At 47.0% G+C, this 21105-nt stretch overlaps 3 protein-coding genes across 3 annotated transcripts; all 3 read right to left on the bottom strand.

Moving 5' to 3' along the window:
• Positions 1-151: 151 nt before the first annotated feature.
• Positions 152-9202, bottom strand: spns1 (SPNS lysolipid transporter 1, lysophospholipid). Its single transcript, XM_005747701.2, has 13 exons — positions 8933-9202; positions 6884-7102; positions 6646-6711; positions 5195-5331; positions 4962-5113; positions 4551-4617; positions 4320-4462; positions 2279-2431; positions 1976-2165; positions 1682-1747; positions 1374-1472; positions 1056-1224; positions 152-950 (listed from the first exon to the last, which is right to left on the bottom strand). The coding sequence occupies exons 2-13, from the start codon at positions 7092-7094 to the stop codon at positions 883-885; spliced, it is 1521 nt and encodes a 506-aa protein (XP_005747758.1). The 5' UTR covers positions 7095-7102; positions 8933-9202; the 3' UTR covers positions 152-882.
• A 662-nt stretch (positions 9203-9864) lies between these two features.
• Positions 9865-15078, bottom strand: nfatc2ip (nuclear factor of activated T cells 2 interacting protein). The gene is made up of 9 exons (XM_005747700.2): positions 14992-15078; positions 13506-13604; positions 12247-12307; positions 12050-12167; positions 11880-11960; positions 11553-11793; positions 11191-11335; positions 10470-10585; positions 9865-10386 (listed from the first exon to the last, which is right to left on the bottom strand). The coding sequence occupies exons 1-9, from the start codon at positions 15001-15003 to the stop codon at positions 10225-10227; spliced, it is 1035 nt and encodes a 344-aa protein (XP_005747757.1). The 5' UTR covers positions 15004-15078; the 3' UTR covers positions 9865-10224.
• A 1745-nt stretch (positions 15079-16823) lies between these two features.
• On the bottom strand, positions 16824-20601 carry sgf29 (SAGA complex associated factor 29). The gene is made up of 10 exons (XM_005747699.1): positions 20491-20601; positions 19985-20058; positions 19827-19902; positions 19679-19751; positions 19209-19273; positions 18992-19121; positions 18484-18630; positions 18363-18398; positions 17633-17795; positions 16824-17144 (listed from the first exon to the last, which is right to left on the bottom strand). The coding sequence occupies exons 2-10, from the start codon at positions 20048-20050 to the stop codon at positions 17028-17030; spliced, it is 873 nt and encodes a 290-aa protein (XP_005747756.1). The 5' UTR covers positions 20051-20058; positions 20491-20601; the 3' UTR covers positions 16824-17027.
• Positions 20602-21105: the final 504 nt, after the last annotated feature.

Below are 21105 nucleotides of genomic sequence, written 5' to 3'. Positions count from 1 at the left end.
GTATATATATGTATATATATGTATATATATGTATGTATATGAATGATAGTTAGGATATGCTTTTGCTAGATTATTGATTGTTAAATGAATTATGAGAACGTCGACGCACAGCTGTGATCATAAACATTTCCATTGTAAACACACACAAACAGCAGGTTCATTTTCCTTTAATAATTCAGAAAAGTTCAGAAAAATTATTCGAGGTTAACATTCAGTGAAAAGCCGTTTCCTCCGGGGGGGGGGGGACGACGACAACCGTAACCATGGAGTCAGAGTCGCCACGGACAGTTTTCATGTGTCAGTCATGTTGGAAGGAAAATGTAATAAAAACATTTCAAAAAAATTAAAAATTACATGTTTACAGTGTCCAGGGATGGGGTCAGAGGTCAGGGGTCAGGCCTGGGGTCGGGGGCCGATGTGGGATTCAAATAGAGGCTCTTTAAAACCATGAGAGGTGAAACGGTCGAGGCGCTGAAGGAAACAGGAGAGAGTTAGTGTTCTAACTAAAACAGCTCAAACGCGCTTATCAAAGTGATTAACGAAGCTTCTGCTGGAAAGACGCGAGAGCACGACGTCATCCGTCTTTCTGCCTCCGGGCTGATCACAGATCAGCTGCTGAGTGATGACAGCGGGGTCAGTAAAGTCCACGGAGCAGCTTCGGTCGAGTCTCGACGCCATACGCGCTCTGAAACGTGGCCGCCGAGCCGAGAGGCGAGCTGAAGAACACGCTCTCAAGCCTTCCTGGCAGAAAAGGTTATAAAAAGCAATCAAATCTGCAAAAATAAAAAGTGTCCTGAAGCGTTTCTGCACGGCAGAGAGTCTGCGACACCGACAGGTGAGACACAACCAGCCGCAGGTGGCGAAGAACCTCCGCCAGGTTCCTCAGATCAGGACGCTGGACACCGGAACCCGGGTGGAGCGCCCGCTTTTCGGCACCACGATCGGCTCATCTGTTAAAAACAAACAAACACGACAAGTGTTAGGAGTCACGGCAGAAATGATGTCACAATTTCACCTCCAATCAGCTGCGAGCACAACACACAGGGGCGTCTCACCTGTGGGGGCGTAGTTCTCGGCTCGCTCGCGGTCTCTTTCGATGTAGACTGCGGTCCCGAGGAAGAAAGCTCCGCCCACCACAGCCACAAAGGCGCAGAGCAGCATGGAGAACTGCAGAGACCGAAACTGCCACAGGAAGGAGTCGTTCTTCCTCAGAGAGTCGGAGATCTGACACAGGAAGAGGAGGGGCCAATGTTCAAGATGGACGTCGATTATCAGTCAGCAACAACAGCCTGTGTGTGTGTGTGTGTGTGTGTGTGTGTGTGTGTGTGTGTGTGTGTGTGTGTGTGTGTGTGTGTGTGTGTGTGTGTACGTACCACTCCTATCAGGTAGGGACTTCCTGCGTCTCCCAGCAGGTGAGACACGACGATCTGCAGAGCCTCGGCTGTGGAGCGTCGAGTGGGGACGACTACGTACTGAAACAGACGGAGAATCACTCGTCGTCTTCACTTTCTTTAATATTGTAAATTCTGCATTTTAGATTCTGTATCAGCCAATCACATTTAGCTGTAATCAAATTCATTTGGTTGCTTTCAATTATTTTTATTTTTTCATGTCACCATCACGAGCTATCTGTGAGTAATCAGGAAGTTCGTGTTCGAGTCCAACAGGAGACATGTCTCACCAGAAGAATATCCGCCACGATGGCCCAGTTCATGGACAGGAACGTCTCCCCGAAGAAAATGAAGACCTGGAGGGACGAACAGAAAAGATATCAACGAACAACCAGCAGGTGGAGCTGTTCTAAAGGTGTGTCAGCCATCTTTGTGTCGTGATTAATGCTGAAACTCAAACACTGACACCTCCCACGACCCTCTGACTGCTCAGATGGATGCATGTATGGAGGCTGGGCGTTAAATGGTGACGGGTGCGTGGACGGGTGCGTGGACGGGTGGCTGCGATTCTATGCAGGACTCACATATGTTGCGACGGTGCTCGCCTGGGCGAACATGATGGCGAGGTAGAGGAACGGTGCACAGAGGAGCAGACCGGCGGCACAGACCAGCGGGTCGGCTCGGGCCGTCTTCTTCCTCAGCTGTCGGCTCACCTGCACGCCGCTGGCCACACCCAGCACGCCGGTGACACAGGTGATGGTCCCAAAAATCAGACTTGAGGAGAAAAAAAAAACCCCAAACCATCAGGATGCTGCATTCCTCCATCGAGGTCGAATTTAACAAGTAACCGCCCGCCCCGCCCACCTCAGGTGTAGAGTCACGTTTACCTGTCTGAGGACTCGCAATGAGCCTCCATGCAGGGAGCCCTCTCCCCGTTGAAGACGGCCGCCCTGAAGAGGAACGTTGGCGCCCAGAGAGCCAGAGAGCCCGTCACAAACGCCACGGCCGTGAAGCCGAACGTGGACAACATGAAGCTGCGGCTGCGGAGGAGAGAGATGGAAACCAGCTGAACGTCAAAGCATTAAAACCACGGCATGGCTTTACCAAAGAGACGCCGTGACAGAACGGTGTGAGCTCGGCTGTTTTGGGGGGAGGAGAGTATTTAAGTGAATCATCGTGTGGATGTCTGAGAACTGTGAACGTGACAGCAAAGCTCTTCCTCTGCCCTCTAACCCTTCACTGAGTCCTCATCCTCATATCCCAGTATTACAGCTAGGGATGGGTATCGTTTAGGTTTTATCCGATACCGGTGCCAAATCGGTACTTTTGAAACGGTGCCGGTGCTCAAACCGGTGCTTAAAGAATGGAGAACACAAACTTTGTCCAAAATCCTCTCATGTTTAACTGTTTTCCACTTTTTCTTTGGTCATTTTAGCCTTTTTGGCCAGGGTGAAGGGAGTATCTGCCATCAAACAAGAAGACAGCCGCATGTAGCTATGATGATGTTTGCTAGTTCACCTTACCTGCATTAATGTAATAACGTGGTTAGCCTACTCAACGTAAATTACACACGAACAACATTAAGCTACTCACGCAGAGAAGAACGGCTGCTGCATCATCATCCTCATCATTTCTGCTACACTGGCAGGGCTAGGGGCCAGGACTCTCCTCTTCGTGTTTTTGGGGGATGTTGCTAACTCCGTGTCCGATAACAGGCACCACACCCGCAGTAGATGTGCTCGGTGTGAGGTCTCACAGCAAGCTATCAAATACGGCGCATTTCTCGGCTTTTAAAAAAACGCTATGCGTCGCCAGGCGTTTCATCAGATTCTTGGTGTTACCTCCTTTGACAGTATCACAGTATCAGCTTAAAGCACTTGTTGCTGCTGAGTTTGCATCTTTTGCTATGAAGTACAGCCAGACTTTGACCGCTTCGCCTTGGACATTTTTAATCTGTAGCTCTGCTCTAAAAGAACGTACGTACCTGGCCCCGCCTACTATCCTCGGAAACGTAAAACGATTGGCTAAAAGTGTATCACAGCTCAGGGAAAAAAAGCACCGAAATAAAGCACCGAAATGTGCGCTGCTTTTCGGTCTGGTTACTACCGTTTATGTCAGAACCGGTGCCATCATGGCACCGGACACCGGTACCCATCCCTAATTACAGCACTGTGACGAAACCAGAACCAAGCTGGACGCGGCCCGTCAGAGGGAGCAGAGTCCCGTTATTAAACCCAGTGAGTGGGTGAGTGTGCACAACAGCATCTGTGTGCTTTTCCTCAGCAGCGCACACATCAGATATCACTCTTTTGTTTCCGAGTCTCAGTATTCAGTCCGTTACGCGCCATGAAGAAATGTAACGTAGGATCGTGTTGTTCACTGGGAGTAGTCGTGGATGTTGCCCACAGGCGTCTGTTCACAGGGTCGAGATCTGATGGGAACCTAAAAGCTGCTCAGACTTCAGGTTTATAAGCCGACCCGTCAGATTGACCCGGAGAACAGCTCCTCCGCCCTCTCTAACCGAAGACTTCACCCTCCTATCAGAAACGTGACTCAGCTGGCTTCCCTTGGCCTGAGCTGCATATTTAAAACCTGCAATTACACAATTACTCAGGCCCTCATCGCGTTTGCTCATTTTTGACGCTTGGTAGTTTGAGTCGAACATTACTGAAACGAGCTGGCTGTGTCCTTGTTTAGCCCACGAACAGCAGACCAGAACCTTCCTCTCCCATCAGGACGAGACCGCAGCTTCGCGCCGAGTCGTTGTCGAGATATTCAGAGCCTGCAGCTCACTGCAGCATGCATGTTTCTGACTGATGGATGGAGACGATGTGATCAGTGATGGAGATTCTGTCGAACGCGACTTTATATTCTGAGCCTAGAAATAAGCTGAGGCCAGAGCGTCTTCTGAGAATAGCGGTGACCTACTTCTTGCTGAGATCGCGCAGGTCGGCGAGCCAGCTGGTCTGGTGCAGGCGATTCTCGGGTCGGGCCTCGACGGCTCCTCGTTTCGGCTCCTTCACCACAAACAGAAGCAGCAGCACAGCGATCAGCCCCAAACCCGGAGTCACCTGAAGGAGGAAGGACAACGCAAACGCTCATCAGCTGGGGGAAACAGCAGGAGACCACACAGCTGCAGCAGATGTTTGCCTGGCTCACCCGCAGCGCCCAGTGCCAGTCCTTTGCCCTGCTGCTGACCTGCGAGCCGACGATGTAGCCGAGACCGCTGACGGGAGGAGACAAAGAGAGGTCAGCTATTCGCACTTCCTGTGTGACAATGAAAACTCCCAGGAAGTTCATTCATGCTAACCACATAAATATTTTTATTTTTAGTCACTTTTAAAGCAAAAATTGTGGAACGATACAAACAGAACACTGAATATTTAATCATATCAATAATAATGATTAATAATAGTAAATGTAGTAACAAAGACTGCGAGGGAAGTTTAATGACATGGATTTTTCAGGTGCGATTTAATAAACACCAATAATATAAATATTTAATTATTTAATTTAGTTAGAATTTTGAGTTTTCACTTTCTGGATCATCGTTAACACGTCTGCAGCTACCTGCCGACAGGGATGGCAAAATAAAAGATGGAGAGCATGTTGGTCCTCTTGCTCTTCACGTAGAGGTCGGCGATGATGGTCGGAGCGATGGTGGAGTAGCTGGCCTCGCCGACGCCGACCAGGCCTCGAGTCAGCAGCAGCGCCCAGAAGTGCTGCGGCAGGAGAACACGTGCGTTTGTGGACATTCAAACCTTCACTAAAGTTTTCCTCCTGAGTTCAAACATTTCTCTCACCTCTTTGGGCGTGTAGGAGCTGGCGAGCGTCACCAGCGACCAGAATGTTATGCCGCCGCTCATGATGTACTTCCTGTTGTACCTGTCGCCCAAGTAACCAAACACAGGAGCCAGGAACATGTAGCTGCAGATAAAAACTGGAAGGAAGCACAAAGGTGAGAGCTGGAGTCAGGAAGTGACCTGTGGTCATGTGACTGCAGTCAGTATTTACCAGTAACTGTGAGACAGAAAAACCCTGTCCCACAGCACAGGTGCACTCGAGAAGGTTTGTATTTAGGTTCGTTTATGGTTCCAACATGAAGACCACTTCTACCAACGTGCCAGACGTGTCGGTCGCCAACTCTCTGAAGTGAACGACGCGAGTGGGTTTTTTCTCTCTCTCTCTCTCTCGCACTTTTTTCTGCACGCGAGCCTTGTGCTTTGCGCTGGGCAGAGGGGGGAGGGGCGGTAGTTACACTCACAGTAGCACAGGAACAGAGCGGGAGGGAGCGAGAGAGAGCAGGGACAACAAGGTCACATTAGAAAGGTATAGTAATCATCCACAACTATTTTCAGCTGTGGATGATAAAGGATTCAGAAAGTTTATTCATGCAGGTCCATATGACAGAGAATGTGCATCTTCTTTTTGTTTTCATATTATAAGTTATATTTAATTGTGTTGTGGTTTGCAGTGTTTGTGTTGTTTCACTTTAAATTTGTTTAAAAGGAAAAAGCTGAAAATTTTAAATAGTTGGTTTTTGTATTATATGATTTATTTATTACATTTTATGTGGAGTGAATAAATAAAGTATAATTACGGTGGCTCCTACAGACAAAACACGTACAAAACACAACAGCAGTGCTCCAGGATGCTAGGGGGCAGTGTTGAGCTTTTGTTACCTAGAGGCTACACAAGCCAGCAAGTACCAACGACCGGATTTGGTGTGTGGTAGTAACAGGTACATGAACTTTTTTTTTTTAATTCTTTGAATATATATGAGTGCCTGTGTATAAATACACAAACAACACACACATGCTTTCAATTGTGTCATTTAAGTGATCTAGTAGCTCTGCTTTGAAGTTCAGTTAAAGCTAGAAATGTGTTTTGGAGTTTGTACGTGTTTTGTCTCTAGGGGCCACCGTATACATTTATATATAAACATATATAAATAAAACCACGTTTTTTCTTTTTACATTATAATTCCTTTTGTGCATAATTTTATATTGTTGTTGGTAATAAATTAATTAAAGCAACAAAACAACCTGAAGAGCCGGTTCTCTAAAAACAGCCGTCACTACAACGGGCACAAATTCTTTAGTCTGACGCTCAGTCAAGTAACATGTGACCATAACCATTAGCAGCTCATCGTGTTTGTCTGCAGCAACATTTGTGCTGAAAATGGAAATAAAACTTTCTTTTCATGAAACATAAGTCCTGCTACATGATGAGGGGGTGGAGTTCTCCTCCTTACCTGTTTGAAGTAAGCCAGACTCTGTGTCGCTGATCCCAAAGTAGTGCTCTATGTCAGGGAGAACACCTGGTGCACAAAACAAACGTCATTTACTTCACTCATATTTCACTCACCTGCACCTCTGGCATCAGAAGCAGGTGTTACAGAAATAACTTCCACGCATGCATTGGACCAACACGTGAATCTTCGCACGCATCGCTCACGTGGATGTGAACAAACGTCCCCGGCAGCAGCGTACCTGCCACGGTGAACCTGTCCATGTAGTTGAGCAGGTTGATGTAGCAGAGGACGAAGACGATCACCAACGCCCGGCCTCTGGACACCCCGCTGGGCGACTCCTCATCTGGCTGCTGATTGGCCGTCGCGGTGCCCTGATCCTCCGGACCTTCCGCCTCGCTGTCAGAGGAGAAGAACGGAGCAGAGTCCGACATCGGCTCGCCTCGAGACATGGCCGCCGCTGGAGAGAGATCAGATTATTACTCACTGATCCGTCGCACTGACCCGCGGGGGCCACAGGGCCCCGTTCTGGGTCCTCTGCCAGACGGACGCTTCACTAAATCCTCCTTCTACCGGTGGTTCAGTCCGTTTGTTAGCAGGATCGCTCAAACAGGTGTGACTCCAAACTGATATCGAGACATCGCTCACCTGCAGCAGACAGCAGGAAGTGACAAAGTCACGCAACAGCGAGTGTGAAATGTTTGCTTTCCATGAACAGCTCGTCGAACGCGATGTTCTTCCTTCGTTGGCAGTTATACTGCTCACAGAGCAGAACTACATGGATACAGTTGATATGTGTATGAAGCCTAAAAGTGCAAACGCGTCTTCAAAGAAGGTGAAACCATGTGAAGTTTGTGTAAATGGTGGTGTTCATGTTTCCACATGCAGAGGAGGTGAACGCTGAAAAGTGGCTGGAAAATCCAGTTTATCTACTGGTGAGGTTCTTGAAACTTCCGGGTGAACACATGACGCCGTACTCGCAAACCTGCTCCGGCAGCAGAAAGCTCTGCAGGAGCTCCGAGGATGAAGGCAGGAGAAGAGGAAGAAGCGGAGAAAGGAGAAGCTGACCGAGTGAAACCGCGGCCATGTGATACTCTACACGAGCACAATCTGCTGACACGGTGAACATCAAACGCTCTGCCGCTCTTTTCTTTTTGTTTTGACTTTATTGAATTAAAAGTGCGACTCTGAGGGGGTCCATCTCTCCCTCTGCTCAAATAAAGGCACTTGGACATCAGAGGAGTGGAACTGAATGCTGGCTTTATGACTATGATTACATGCAAATAAACTGAAACAGTCCACCACCCTGGACTCTGTTCAGCACCCGTCGTCCATCCTTACTGCTCTTAAATGAGCTCATATTTGATTCAGGCTGATGTTTTGCTTTCATACAGAAGGAAGTGCTCCTGTTAAGTGACTCCAATAAAGATAAGACATGTCCAGGTGACCCTTTGCTCATCTTATTGATCAGTGGATGATTGGATCCTCATCAATACCAGGGTGCTGCTGTTGCTCTGCACTCGTGCACAAGTCAACAAAAGGCTGTTTGAACAAGGCAGCAGCTGACGAGGTTAAAGGAGAGGAGAGCGAGCACAGCACCAAACTCCATTCAAATGTCTCACACTTTTTCTATTTTGCTAATAAACGTCATTCAGCTTCAACACGTTCTCAGGAATCTTGACATAAATTCAATATTAATGTTTAAAGTGTGTTTAAACTGTGCTCCGATCTCCATTCAACGTGTTCCCAATTAGGAACTTTACTTTTAAAAGGCTCAAAGAAGATTAAAGGTCTTAAAACTCGCTTCGTAATCATCACAGATGTGTTTGTTCTGCCATCAAAGATAATAACAGTTAATTATATTGACCTGAAATGTGGTTTAATACCTTTTAATGCGTGCTGCGTTAAATTCGGCTCTTTTATTACAGAGTTAGGAAATGTAGGTACAGCCAGGCAGCGCAGCAAAGCCCGAACACCAAAGAACATGCAAAAAAACCTTTTGTTACTTTTTTATCAGCTGAGATTTTTCAGAGCACATTTTAAACCTCTGCTGATAAATTCGGTTAACATTTGATTACATTTTTAAACGCGTTTTGTTTTAGCGGAGATTAAATGATAAGTTCTTGAAGGCTTCTTTAAGTAAATCACCGAGCGGTTTGCGCTGATAAACGAGTCAGGAGCAGTAAAATCGAATTATCTCCGATAAGGAAAAATCAAAGCCACCCTAAATTCACTGTTTTTTAAATGGACCTCTGCAGAGCAGGTCTGTGGGCCCGCTGTTGTTGTTTACCTGTGAGGATGAGTCAGGCTGGCGCTTCTTCTTCTTTGCTCCAAATCTTCACTTCCTCTCACAAAGCTAAGAGCTCGTGCCAGACTCCATCCTGACGCCGTCAAACAGAAACACGAGCCGTGCGCCGGGTTAGAGACGTTAACGCCAACGAAGCGTTTAAAGCCCGACGCTCCAGGACAGACGCTTCTTTCCCGGCGCCATGACACCTCTGACGGCCACTTCCGCTCACATGACGCCATGACCCGCTTACCGAAATTCACGTGACAGAATCAATCCCGCGATCAGCCGTGATGTGAGTGGGTGGAGAAGCTGATAGTGGTTCAGTAACGTTCCGTGGATTTATCTCCAACCGTGAAGTGACGCAGAGTGGGTCCCCCTCCACCCGCTGATAGAAACACTATTTTTTAACAGTAAAACTGGGCGGAGGCTGCTTATGTCCGCTTTCATGTTTTAAATCAGGATTTGTTTTTGGTAACTTTATTTCTCATAAAACCGAAATAAAAACAAACATTTCTTAAATAGTGAATTTAAATAATAATAATATTAATAATAATATTGAACTTTTTTTGTTGGCAAAACTTCCCTTTAAAAAAATTACACTTTTAATAATGAAATGGTGACTTTAATGCAGACATAAAAAAGCTTTTGCTAAACTTGGCTTTTCGTTCTCTTTTGTGAAAGAAAATAAAGAAATTCTCATCAACTGGTCATTTTCTGACACACCTCTTACTTTAAAGGGTGAACCGCAGCAACATGCTAGCAACTGAAGCAATCGTGAGGTTTTTGCTAGCATGTTGGGGGATACACTTTTTTCCTTAGTGGCCGGTGGTTGCCACGGTGCCAGCGACTGTAGGGCAGTGAGTCTGTGACCGGATTTGTTTGTTCCTACACGGTCACCGACATCATCACGTCCAAAAAAAGCCTACAGGTCATTTCCTTCAGGACCATCTGTGTCCATCTTTTATTTACAGTACTCTTCCACATTCACATTGAGCCTCCAGGGCGGCCATGTTCTTGCCCTTTACAGGTGGAGGTTTTTCATCATGACCTCACTCATGCAAATAATGTGAGGTCAGCTTGTTTTGCTTTTATTTGATTTTCATAAAAATAATACTCACAAACAAAAACAGGAAGTGGCTTCAGTGTGGACACAGAAAGGTTAAAGACCTGATTGGTGCGCTTGGATTTTGCTGTCATTTTGTCCGTGTCCCATCGTCAGCACCTGACAATAAAGTGACCTCTGAAATGATCGCAGTGACGCTTAAATAAACCGTAGAGCTGAAGTGGGCGACTCAGACCCAGACTTCGATGATGTCACCGTCCTCCATGTCGAGCTGCGCCGGCGTCTGGCTGCCCGTCACTTTGGAGCCGTCGAAATGGAAGCGCACTTTCTTCTGATCCTTGTTAGACATCTTGGACACGTACTGGAAGAAGATGGACCTCAGCGGCGCCTCCTGAGGAACAAACAGACGGCGTCATTACATCATCGGCGTTAACGCCCTGCTGTGAGAAACAAGGAGAAGGAGGAGGTACGAACTCTGTGCAGAGAGAACTCCTGAGAAGAGTCTCTGTCTTTGCTCTGCAGCCTCACAGTGATGATGCTGCCATCACCGTCTGACTGGCTTCCATCCTCCGCCGCCATGACCACACACTCTGAACACACAAAGAAGAAAACATTTTGCACTCTGGGACTCCATCAGAGCAGCTTCACATGAATCACAGTTCAAAATAATCCTTCTTTGTCTGATATCACCCTCTGGCCACACACAGGAAACGGTGCTGGGCAGAACCCTTTCAACATAAGAGTCCCCTGCTCAACACAGTGAGCCAGTTAATCTTTATTAACAGCGAGCTGCACACCAAGACAGCTTCAGGACGGTGGGAGCTGTTATTGTGTCGCTGATGGAGGTGGTTACACCTCTGAAGCAGTTTTTTTGTCCTCCTGCACTTTAAATGTTTTCTGGTCTTTTACTGTTGCTGAGCTGCTCGGTGCGTTCGCTCTGTTCTGATTGGTGATTTGGTCTCTCGTACCGTTTGATTGGCTTGTTTTGGTCCTTCAGCCTGATGATGACCTCCCCCACCTTCACCAGCATCTCTCTGGACCTCACGTTGAGAGTTTCAGTGAACAGCAAATACAACAACTACCAGTTGAACCCGTGGAATCGACCTCGGATCTTGTTGAGCGTTTGTTTAAAATCCACGGTGACGCCGTGCGGAGGACAAACTGCAAACAGGGGCTCTTTGCGTTTGGGACTCACCTATAATGTCGGCGATGCCGAGGCCGAGCTCGCTGATGGTGGCGCTCGTCGGCAGCTCCTCTTCCTCCCTCAGCAGCAGGAGGCGAGGAGGCGGGATGTTTAGGATGACAGACAGCTGCGTCACCACATCGCTTAAAGGCGTCGACTAAAAAAAGAAAATCAATCAATCAATAACTGACAGGATGCTTAAACATACATTACGTTAAAAGGGCCCATAATCCTCTGGGTTGGGTGTCTGGTCCCCGGGTCAGTACTTCTCAATCAATGTGACTCTGACTGCTGTGGAGGCGGAGCTTAACACACCTGCTGAAACGCGGCACAGTGGCCTTTTATTAACCTGCGCTGCTGTTACCTGTACGTACCGACAGCACCGGGATCTTGTGGATCTCAGTCCTGCAGCGGATCTTAAGCGGGATCTCTCGCACTGAGGAGCTCTCTGACTCCGGCTCCGGGCTCATGATGATGACGTCATCGTCCTCATCGTCGTCCACGCGCACATACTCAGGATGTGACACGGGAGGACCTCGGCGCCGTCTCGACAGGCCGCCCTGAGGCTCTGGAGAGAGGAGGGAGCTCACCGCCCGGAGCTTCTGGTCGATCTCACTGAGGTGGGAACAAAAACAAAGCCAGCGCTGATCTTTAGCGGATGTGTCTGGAGAACGAAACAGGAAGCACACACGCGGACTCACCTGAGCTTCTGTTTCATCGCCCTGGACTGTTTCTGTACGGGACTCTCTGGAGGAGGAGGGGACGGACAGCGCACGGCGTCTCTGAAATAAAGCAAGAGGCACAGCAACGAATTCAAACTAAACTCGGCTTAACGTTCGGAAGCTCGGGCACGATGCGGGTTCTGACTCACGGCCGCTGCTCCGCCTTCTTCTGCACGTGTTCATCTTCGGAGTCGCTGAGGGTGACGAAATGCACCGGCTCGGTTCGAGATGAAAACTCCAACAACAAACTGTCGTCTGCGTCGTCATCTGCTCACAGACAGGAAGTGGTTAAAGCCAGAAAATCACCCGCTCCTCTGAGCGTGGATAAAAGCGCGTCAGCTGTTACCTGTGTCGGTCTTTTCGGTGAGCAGCGCTGCCGTCGGCTTCAGCTGCAGACTGCTCTTCACCTGCAGACACAAAACACAGGATCAGGACAATCTAGTTCATGTGATACAGGTTGATGTTGCATGAAGATGTATTTAAGCCCCTCCCACTGAAGGGACACAGCACTGCTCTACAGTGAATCACAGCTTAATGTCTGAGGAATGCATGACACGTCATTTATATATATGTACAATTTTTTTTTTACATGTTTTTCAATTCAATTTGACTCACAGAGGAAAATCACAAGAACAGCTGATAGATTAAAGTATCATATCTATCTAATAGACTCCAGTTTGTTCATGTAAATGGAGAGTCCTCTTCACACACTGAGGTTAATTATGGAGTTCCACAGGGTTCAGTGCTAGGACCAATTCTGTTTACATTATACATGCTTCCCTTAGGCAGTATCATTAGAAGACATAGCATACATTTTCACTGCTATGCTGATGACACCCAGCTCTATCTGTCCATGAAGCCAGATAACACACACCAATGAGTTAAACTGCAGGAATGTCTTAAAGACATAAAGACCTGGATGGCCGCTAACTTTCTGCTTCTTAATTCAGATCAAACTGAGGTTATTGTACTCGGCCCTGAAAAGCTTAGAAATATGGTATCTAAGCAGATTCTTACTCTGGATGGCATTACCTTGGCCTCCAGTAACACTGTGAGGAACCTTGGAGTCATTTTTGACCAGGACATGTCCTTCAACGCACATATTAAACAAATATGTAAGACTGCGTTCTTCCATTTGTGCAACATCTCTAAAGTTAGAAATATCCTGTCTCAGAGTGACGCTGAAAAACTAGTTCATGCATTTATTACTTCCAGGCTGGACGACTGTAATTCATTATTATCAGGATGTTCAAAAAACTCCCTGAAAAGCCTTCAGCTAATCCAAAATGCTGCAGCAAGAGTCCTGACAGGGACTAGAAAGAGAGCATATTTCTCCTGTTTTGGCTTCCTGTTAAATCCAGAATTCAAAATCCTGCTCCTCACATACAAGGTCTTAAATAATCAGGCCCCATCTGATCTTAATGACCTTGTAGTACCATATCACCCCACATAATGTATTTTACTGAGTTTCTTCTGACAGAATCCAGCTCCTCTGAAGTCTGACAGCTGAAGCTCAGAGATACAGTGTGATGTATGATTCTTGGTCCATGTTGTCCGGCTCACTTTAATCCAAACAAGCTTCCATGGCTCTTATTGGCTCCTTACCTTGTTGGAGTAGATGGGCACGGGGACAATGGCTGACGGGTCGAGGATGCGTCGGCGCTTTGGCGGTGGCTTTGGGAGTGGAACGTCGCTGCTGTGAACCTGAGAACAGAGACAGAAGTAAGAGAAACGTCCAGCACGAGACGCCTTCAACAGACACCAGGGGGCAAAATATTAGGAACACTTCTATAACGTAAGGCAGCACAGGACTGGGGTTATAGTTAACTAAAACTAAACTACGAATAAAACTAGATGTCAACAAAATAGTTTTGTTAACTAAGATACAAACATAAAGTCTACACTAGACAAAACCAGCCAGGAGTAGTCCCGGGGCAGACCCAGGACACACTATATCTCTCGGCTGTTCCCCCGGACAAGCTGGAGAAGGTGGCGGGGGAGGTGGGAAGTCCAGGCTCCTCTGCTTAGGCTGCTGCCCCCGCGACCCGGCCCCGGATAAGACGAAGAAGATGGACGACCAGAACCACTTGAACCAACGTTACTACAGTTAACTAAAGCTAAAAAACACCGTTAGTAAAAAGAGCTTTATTTAAAGTTTAACTTCAGTGCTCAGTGGGAGCAGCATGCTCAGGCTCAGCAGTCAACCCTGCTTAAAAACACTTTGCTGACTTTAAACACCTCCACCACCATCACGCCAGGTTCCTCTGATAAAAGTGTTTGATTCTTCTGCTTTAATTAAATATCACAGATGTATCTAATAAAGTGGCATGTGAAAGCACGTGTTCCTCAAAGCCCCAAAGTTCACACAGAAATGTCACAGTACTGAGTTTAAAAGTGAATCTTCCTGCTGCTCCATGCAGAGATCACCACAGCAGCTCATGTGCCTCCTCCTATCCCAGCACACTCCTCTGTCACTCCAGCCCTGCAGCTCCATCGTCATCCTCCGCACATGCTCAGACCATCTCAGCCTCCCTGACTGAGCTGTCCCTCTGATGGACTCGTTTCTGATCCTGTCCCTGCTGTCCAACATCTTCAGCTCGGCCTCCTCCGTCTTCAAACCACGTTAAAGCTTCTTCCCCCTCGCGCTGCTCTCCACCTGCCTGTACTGGTATTTCCCCCTGTCTAGTGCACCGTCTGTTGTTTTGCGTAACTGACCCCAAAACAAACCAAACATCAACAAGAAGTTTAAAAGTGATTAAATTTGTTTAAAAGCAGAGCTGGGTTGTAGTTTAACCTCGCAAAAAGCTTTCAGCGATCCTCGGCGCAGTTTTTCTGTTGTCTTAACGCCATCGACAGAAACAAGAAAGCGAAACTATACCTGGCTTTTATTTTGAAGCGCTCTGACTAAGGTTAGCTAACGTCGCGCTAACGCAGTTAGTCGATCTAAACGGACTTTCCGCCAAAGCTGCTCACCTCCGTCTTCCTGTAGGTCTAATCAGGAGGCCCCTAACCTTCTAATTAAACACAACATTCATGATTTCAGTAACGTTTCATCACTAAAAAAGCACCAGCAGACCTGTCACCCACTCACCGCTTCCGCCATGTTTGTTTCTTTCCGCGGGGCGCCGCAACATTCACGGACTGTGGGATATTCTGCCTCAGTAGCGGCAGTGCTGCCTTCAAGGACTCTAGTGGATCCGTAACTGTAAAACTTGTAGATGCAAACTAACAACAACTGATATCAGACACACTGAAGGAAAAACTAAGGAACCAGTTTCAGTATTTTCAAGGTTATTTGGAATTTCGGAGAAAAAACTTAAAGAAAAATCTGCTTTCTGCAGAGAAAAACAATTGTCCAGTTTACAAGAACAAAAAAAAACTAGCAAAAATATATTTTTGAGGAAAAAAGGGTGAAAATTGAAGGATTATAAGAAAAATTCCCAAACTTATAAGAACAAGATCAAATTAAAGTACTTTTTAGAGCATGGAATTTATATGGAAAAAACAAACAGGTGAATTTACTAGAATTAAAAACACTTCATTTAAACATGGACAAAGTTATAAAACAAGCTGTAAATTTAAGAGAAATTCATATAATATTTTAATATCACAAAAATAACAAATACAACAAAATCTCATTGATATCTGGTAATATATGAAATGGAAACACTACGTTCCTGAGATCAGTGTGAATGAAAACAAAGCTGGAGATTGTCGTCCTCCAAACTGCACACTGACAGTTTGTGTGATGTTTCAGATGCTTCATTAAAATAAATACAGAGAGGAGCACGACTCGGCTCTATTTTCTGAAGCGGCTGAGGTCATTTAACATCTGTCTGACAATTCTCAGGATTTTTTGTTACGGCCAGTGCGATCCTCTATGCTGCTGCATGCTGGGGCAGCAGGTTGAAGGTCGCAGACCCCCACAGACTGAATAAACTGATCCTCAAGGCCAGTAATGTTGTGGAGACAGAGCTGGACTTCCTTAGGGTGGTGTCGGAGAGGCTGGTGCTGTCTAAGACAAAGACAATGTTGGATAACACCTCCCACCCACTCCGTGACATGCTGGCTAGCCACGGGAGCACGTTCAGTGAGACTGAGATTACCCATAATGCACCACTGAATGACACAGGAAGTCATTCCTGCCTGTGGCCATCTCCCTGTACAACTAATGCACAGTTACACCCTGAGCAGCTCCTTCAGCTGCTGCACCCACGATGTGGGACGGAGATTTCACAGGTCTTTCCTTCCAGCTGCTGTCGGTCTCTGCACCTGTGCAGACACACACAGTTGTAACTGTCTCCCTGATGTGCAATTTTTCCTACTATGACAAAGCATTTTACTCTTGTTGTGTAGCACGTTATTCTATTTTTAACTTATTGTTTTTCTGAACTCTTGCTGCTCTTAAACTTGGCCACAATATTTTTGGCAGTGACCAACGTGTGGGACTAATAAAGCTTTATGTCATCTGTCTGTTACATTTGTAAACTCTGAACATATTGTATGGTTTAAACAGTTCAGTCTGTTGCTGTCCTGGAGCAACTGTAACCCACATAATTTACTTAGGGACGAATATTCTGATTCTATTGATTGTCGTGTATTAATCTGACTGAAGCACCTGGTTTTCTTTTAACCTTCAAGTAAACACAGCTGGAAGTCCAAGCATGACCCGAGGACGGTGACCCCAGGACCTGTACCCTGCCTCTGCTCCTCGTGCAGATCACGTTTCCACGTGTCACAGCTTTTAGTTTCAAACGAGAGTCGTGTGTTTCACCGACTTCCTGTGCGTCTGTACTTGGAGTCATGTTCAGTTTTACACAAAGAGAAGAGACGTGGACACAAACCCGTGCACAGTTTTTTTAAACAACAAACACGAACACGTAAAAAAACAACAAAACAGTTTGAATAAAACATGAATGAGTTTTTTTACTTCCTGAAAATAAATTAAAAAACGTTTTTTTCTTCTTCCTCGAGTGCTTCCTGCTGTTCAACATCTGATCAGCTGATCAATACAAATCCCACTCTGATGAGAGCTGACAAGAAACAACATCAGTCCCAGGGATACAAGCATCAGACTGAGGAACACGTGTTCTTATAAACATGGACGTTTGGTCCCGCCGCCGCCGCTCACTTCTTCTTGTTCTCTTTGCAGGCGACCACGTAGCGCTGGGCCACGTTGAGCGGCGGTGAGTAACCGTCAGGGTACGACGTGTCCTCAAACAGCACCGAGTAATCGTCCTGAGGCTGCACACACACACACACACACACACACTTTATTAACAGCTCTCAGTCACAGTTTCTGTCTCTGCGGCTGAAGCAGCTGCAGTTCCTCTGATGTCCACTAGAGGCTCCTATAATGAGTCAATCCCCACAGACTGTACAGAGAAGATGGAAGCAGTGTCTGTGACATCACCCAGTGGTTTTCGGCCCCCACCCTCCTTCGCGGCGAGCTGCTGATCAGCTTTGGCTCTAAGTCGGCGCGCCGTCACTTCCGACGCCAAAAGCCAACGTCACAGTAACAAAAACACGAATGTTTGGAAACCAGAGGATGACGTGACAGTGGCCACGTGCATCTTTTATCTACAGTCTATGCAGAAGCTATAACGACTCTGGAATAAACGTTACACAGAATAAACTCATAGAGGATAAAACATGAAAAGGCTTTTATTAATCGGCGTTCCCTGAGCCGAGGCTGACCCGTCACAGACGCGCCTGTCAAAATAAAACCTCACCCTGTGCGGCGGCGTGTGGATGAGCGCTCGGTAGAAGCAGGTGGTCTGAGGGTAAAGGGCCAGCACCAGCTGGTCCTTACTGAACAGCGCCTCGGGGTCCGTCTCCGGGTTGGCTTTCCACTGCGGCAGAGGGATGATCCGCCGTCTGCTCAGCATGTGCCGCCTGCTCGCTCAGAAAACAAAGAAGAAGAAGAAGAAGAAGAAGAAGAAGAAGAAGGAGCAGATTTGTCACTTTTAGAGAACAAGCTGCTGAGATTCTCCCACAGACCCGGCACAGTTTACTCCTCTGTGACAAGATCAACACACGTTTCGCGCGCTGAAACATACAAGCCCCGCCCACAATCACTGCATTCATGAATGAGTCAGAGGCGTGGCAATCAGGTTTAAACCGTCCCATATAAACCAGCCTCTGATTTCTACGTCTGTACACCGATCTGAATAACAATGGAAACTGAAAATGGAGGAAATTCCACGAAAAACAGGCGAAGGGACAAAAATCTGCAGCACGAGAACGACTCTAAGAAGAAAGACGACGAGGAAAAGCGGGAGGAGGAAAACACTGAGAAGAGACGAAGAACCAGAGCAGATGTAAAATCCTATAAACGCTTGCTTCTGGCTAAAGCTGGGAGTCGTACTCGGCCTCGCTCACAAAGCCTCGCTGCGGTCCGAGCTTCAACGTGAAAGCCCTTCACGTTGTTCCTGTCAGAGAACATAACGAAGAGGAACTCACTCTTTGCCCTCCTCGTCGATGTCGTCCACTTCGTACCTGCAGGGGGAGCAGAGGAGGCGTCAGAGGCTGATGATCGCATTACACCACGCAGGCGTCGCCACAAACGGTCACGTGTTCTTACTTGTTGGTGGAATGGTTGTAGCTGACCACCTCAGCCAGGATCCACTGCTCGTCGCCCTCCACGCTCTTCACCCTCGCCGCCACCTTGTCTCCCTGTTTGGCTACATAGTCGCTGCTCGCAGGGGTCGCCCCGCACAGAGGAGGAGGGCTGGAGAGGGAGGAGTCACAGAGAAGATGCTACCTCAGAAAGTCAGCCGGAGCACACCTGAGCATCGGGTACAAGCTACCGACAAGCCGGTGCCGCTCGCTGCTCATGGCGGGAACAGAAGAGACACTCGGCGGATAAACGTGACGTCCTCGTTTTTAAAGAGAAGATGCCTCACCACCACCGTTTAACGTGATGGTGAAAGAAACGCATAAAAGCCTGAAATAAAGACGTGACCTCACAGGAAGCCTGGGCGAGGACACAAAGCTGCTCTTTAACACCATCTGAGGTGTTTCCATGGCGCTGTGGGGACGTCACTAGAGCCCAATATTGTGGCCACCGGCGTTGGGGCAGTACCACCTACCTCTCCCCCGGCTTCCCGATCCACAGAGGAAGTGTCATGGCCGACTGCTGGAGGAGCGTCATGAGGACGCCACGCCTCATCGTCTTCCTGGGAGGGTCACTGTCGCTGTAAACGCCCGCCATCTTTGCAGCTGCAGACAGACAGACAGGTGAGTTTTGTGTCACATGAAACAGGAAGTCCAGCTGCAGATGTGAGAGGCCGAATACCGGACACGCACCTATCCGCCGCTCCTCCAGCAAAGACTTGATTTCTGCGATCTTATCGAGGGCGTGACGCAGAATGCTGAGAGGCGGAAGGAAAAGACACAAAAGAAGAAGAAAAAGGTGATTTTCACTCACTCTTAGTAGAAATGTGAAAACGAACAGGCTAGAAAGGCGACATGAACGGAAACCCGAGCTCAGGTTGTTGGGCCGCCTGTTCGTGCAGTGACCTCACAGCAGCCATATTACTGGTCACATGATGTCATTAAAAAGGCTCCAACAGCACAGAGTCTCAGTCTGTACTCAGAGGAAATTACTGCTTATTGCGCTTCAGTCATGGTGTTCATGCATCTGTCCCCCTTTATTTTTTCATTTGTATAACCTTTATTTAAACAAAACAGTAACAAGCTTGAGACTGGAAGTCTCCTGTATAACATATAAGTGACATCACCATGATATTTAAAGGTCATGCTCAGTGGCCTCTCACCTGCACTCCGCCTCAGCGTCTGCCTTGGCCGTGGTGTAGAGCCCCCTCAGCTTGGTGCGGTAGTACGGAGAAGCTGCAGGAGACACACGTCCACGTTTAGGACCACACGACAAATTCAGCACATGTGCTCAAAGCTGCTGACACTCACTCTTGTTCTCAGTCTGCATCCTCTCGTGCGTTTTCTGGATGTTGAGCAGGTTGTGTTCACTGCGTGACCTCTCCTCCTGAAGCGGGCCGAGTGCAGGTAATTAGGATGTGATCAAAGCTTGACCTGATCAATCACAAAGGAAGCGGATCAATACTGACCTGTGTCTGCTTGATGAGCTGGTGGAGCTCAGTGAGCAGCTCCGCAATCTTGGGGTCAGCGGACATGATTTAACCTGTGAGGATGTGGAGCATCAAACAGCAGCGCTTAGTTACAACATACAAAACCTCATTTAAAAAACGTCTACTTTAAGGCGGTTTTAATGACGGTGAACACTTCACAAAGCACAAATAGTCTGAACATTTCGATCACCGCGGTCATAACATACTGGATATAAAGTTCCGAATCAATACTCGTATGTAACATAACTGAAGTCGTGCTCTATGTGTGTTGGGTGTTTTCTGGAAAACACGGGATGTCTTAAATAAAAGATTTCTGAACGGGGTTTGGTGTAAAGTTCGCTACAGACAAAAACGGCTCGGAAATGCTTCGTAACGCCAAAAATCGGATTAAAGAAAACCATTAGCAATATATATTCAACTCAGATAGATCAATGATCGGAATAAGCGTCATATTTCCCTCAAAACCAGCTCCCAAACCTCCTCACCGAGCTGCTTTCTTCTATTATTTGCGCTCAACTCAGGAACCGCAGGTACTGGCCTTCTGTTCTTCTTCTTTGGTACTAATCGTGTGCAGCAGTTTCGGTGAACACACTGCCACCAACTGGGCGGAGTGTGGTACTGCAGACACGGGGCGCTTAAAAAACGTAAACATTTTACTTTAAAAATTGTATTTCTTTTTGTTGTACTTATGTGACTTTATTATACCCTTTGTAGCATTCATTATTTATCTGTAATTTATTTGTGTGCAGTTATTTTGTGGTTTTTAAAGATTTTCCCAGCTCTTTGCTGTTTTTTTTTTGTGTACAAACATTTTGTCTCTTTCCCGTTACCTGTGCTGTTTACAGTTGCCTCTGTGGTAATCTAGTGTTTCCTTGGAGGAAATTTGTGATCCTTTGTAAAGATATAGGCTGGGGTAAGAAGAAGGAGAGAGCGAGTTTAAAAATGGAAATTTACAAGAAAGAAATATTTAAGAAATATTAAACAGAAAATGTGTGTGTGTGTGTGTGTGTTTTTGTGAACTTGCAACTATAATGTCACAAATTCCAGTTTCTTCTCTCCTAGCCTGACCCTGTGTTTTGATTTATGTTTTTTACTGAGTA

The sequence above is a fragment of the Pundamilia nyererei genome, unplaced genomic scaffold, assembly GCF_000239375.1.
Source record: "Pundamilia nyererei isolate P.nyererei 1_Seehausen unplaced genomic scaffold, PunNye1.0 scaffold00202, whole genome shotgun sequence".
NCBI classification, from domain to species: domain Eukaryota; kingdom Metazoa; phylum Chordata; class Actinopteri; order Cichliformes; family Cichlidae; genus Pundamilia; species Pundamilia nyererei.
This window is presented reverse-complemented; position numbering and strand designations above follow the sequence as displayed.

Bases quoted from the DNA above. Each gene is read 5' to 3' on its own strand.
- spns1 (XM_005747701.2), bottom strand. From the start codon at position 7,094: ATGTCTCGAGGCGAGCCGATGTCGGACTCTGCTCCGTTCTTCTCCTCT. The intron at 4,618-4,961 runs GTAGCTGCAGAC...TCCTCCCGTCAG, and splicing joins TTTGCCATCCCTGTCGGCAG to CGGTCTCGGCTACATCGTCG. The intron at 1,473-1,681 runs GTGAGACATGTC...CGTCTGTTTCAG, and splicing joins TCGTGGCGGATATTCTTCTG to TACGTAGTCGTCCCCACTCG.
- nfatc2ip (XM_005747700.2), bottom strand. The intron at 11,794-11,879 runs GTGAGTCCGCGT...TTCCCACCTCAG, and splicing joins GCGATGAAACAGAAGCTCAG to TGAGATCGACCAGAAGCTCC. The intron at 10,586-11,190 runs GTGAGTCCCAAA...TTGTGTGTTCAG, and splicing joins CGGCATCGCCGACATTATAG to AGTGTGTGGTCATGGCGGCG.
- sgf29 (XM_005747699.1), bottom strand. From the start codon at position 20,050: ATGTCCGCTGACCCCAAGATTGCGGAGCTGCTCACTGAGCTCCACCAG. The intron at 19,752-19,826 runs GTGAGTGTCAGC...TGTCTCCTGCAG, and splicing joins GATGCAGACTGAGAACAAGA to CTTCTCCGTACTACCGCACC. The intron at 18,399-18,483 runs GTAAGAACACGT...CTCCCCCTGCAG, and splicing joins TACAACCATTCCACCAACAA to GTACGAAGTGGACGACATCG.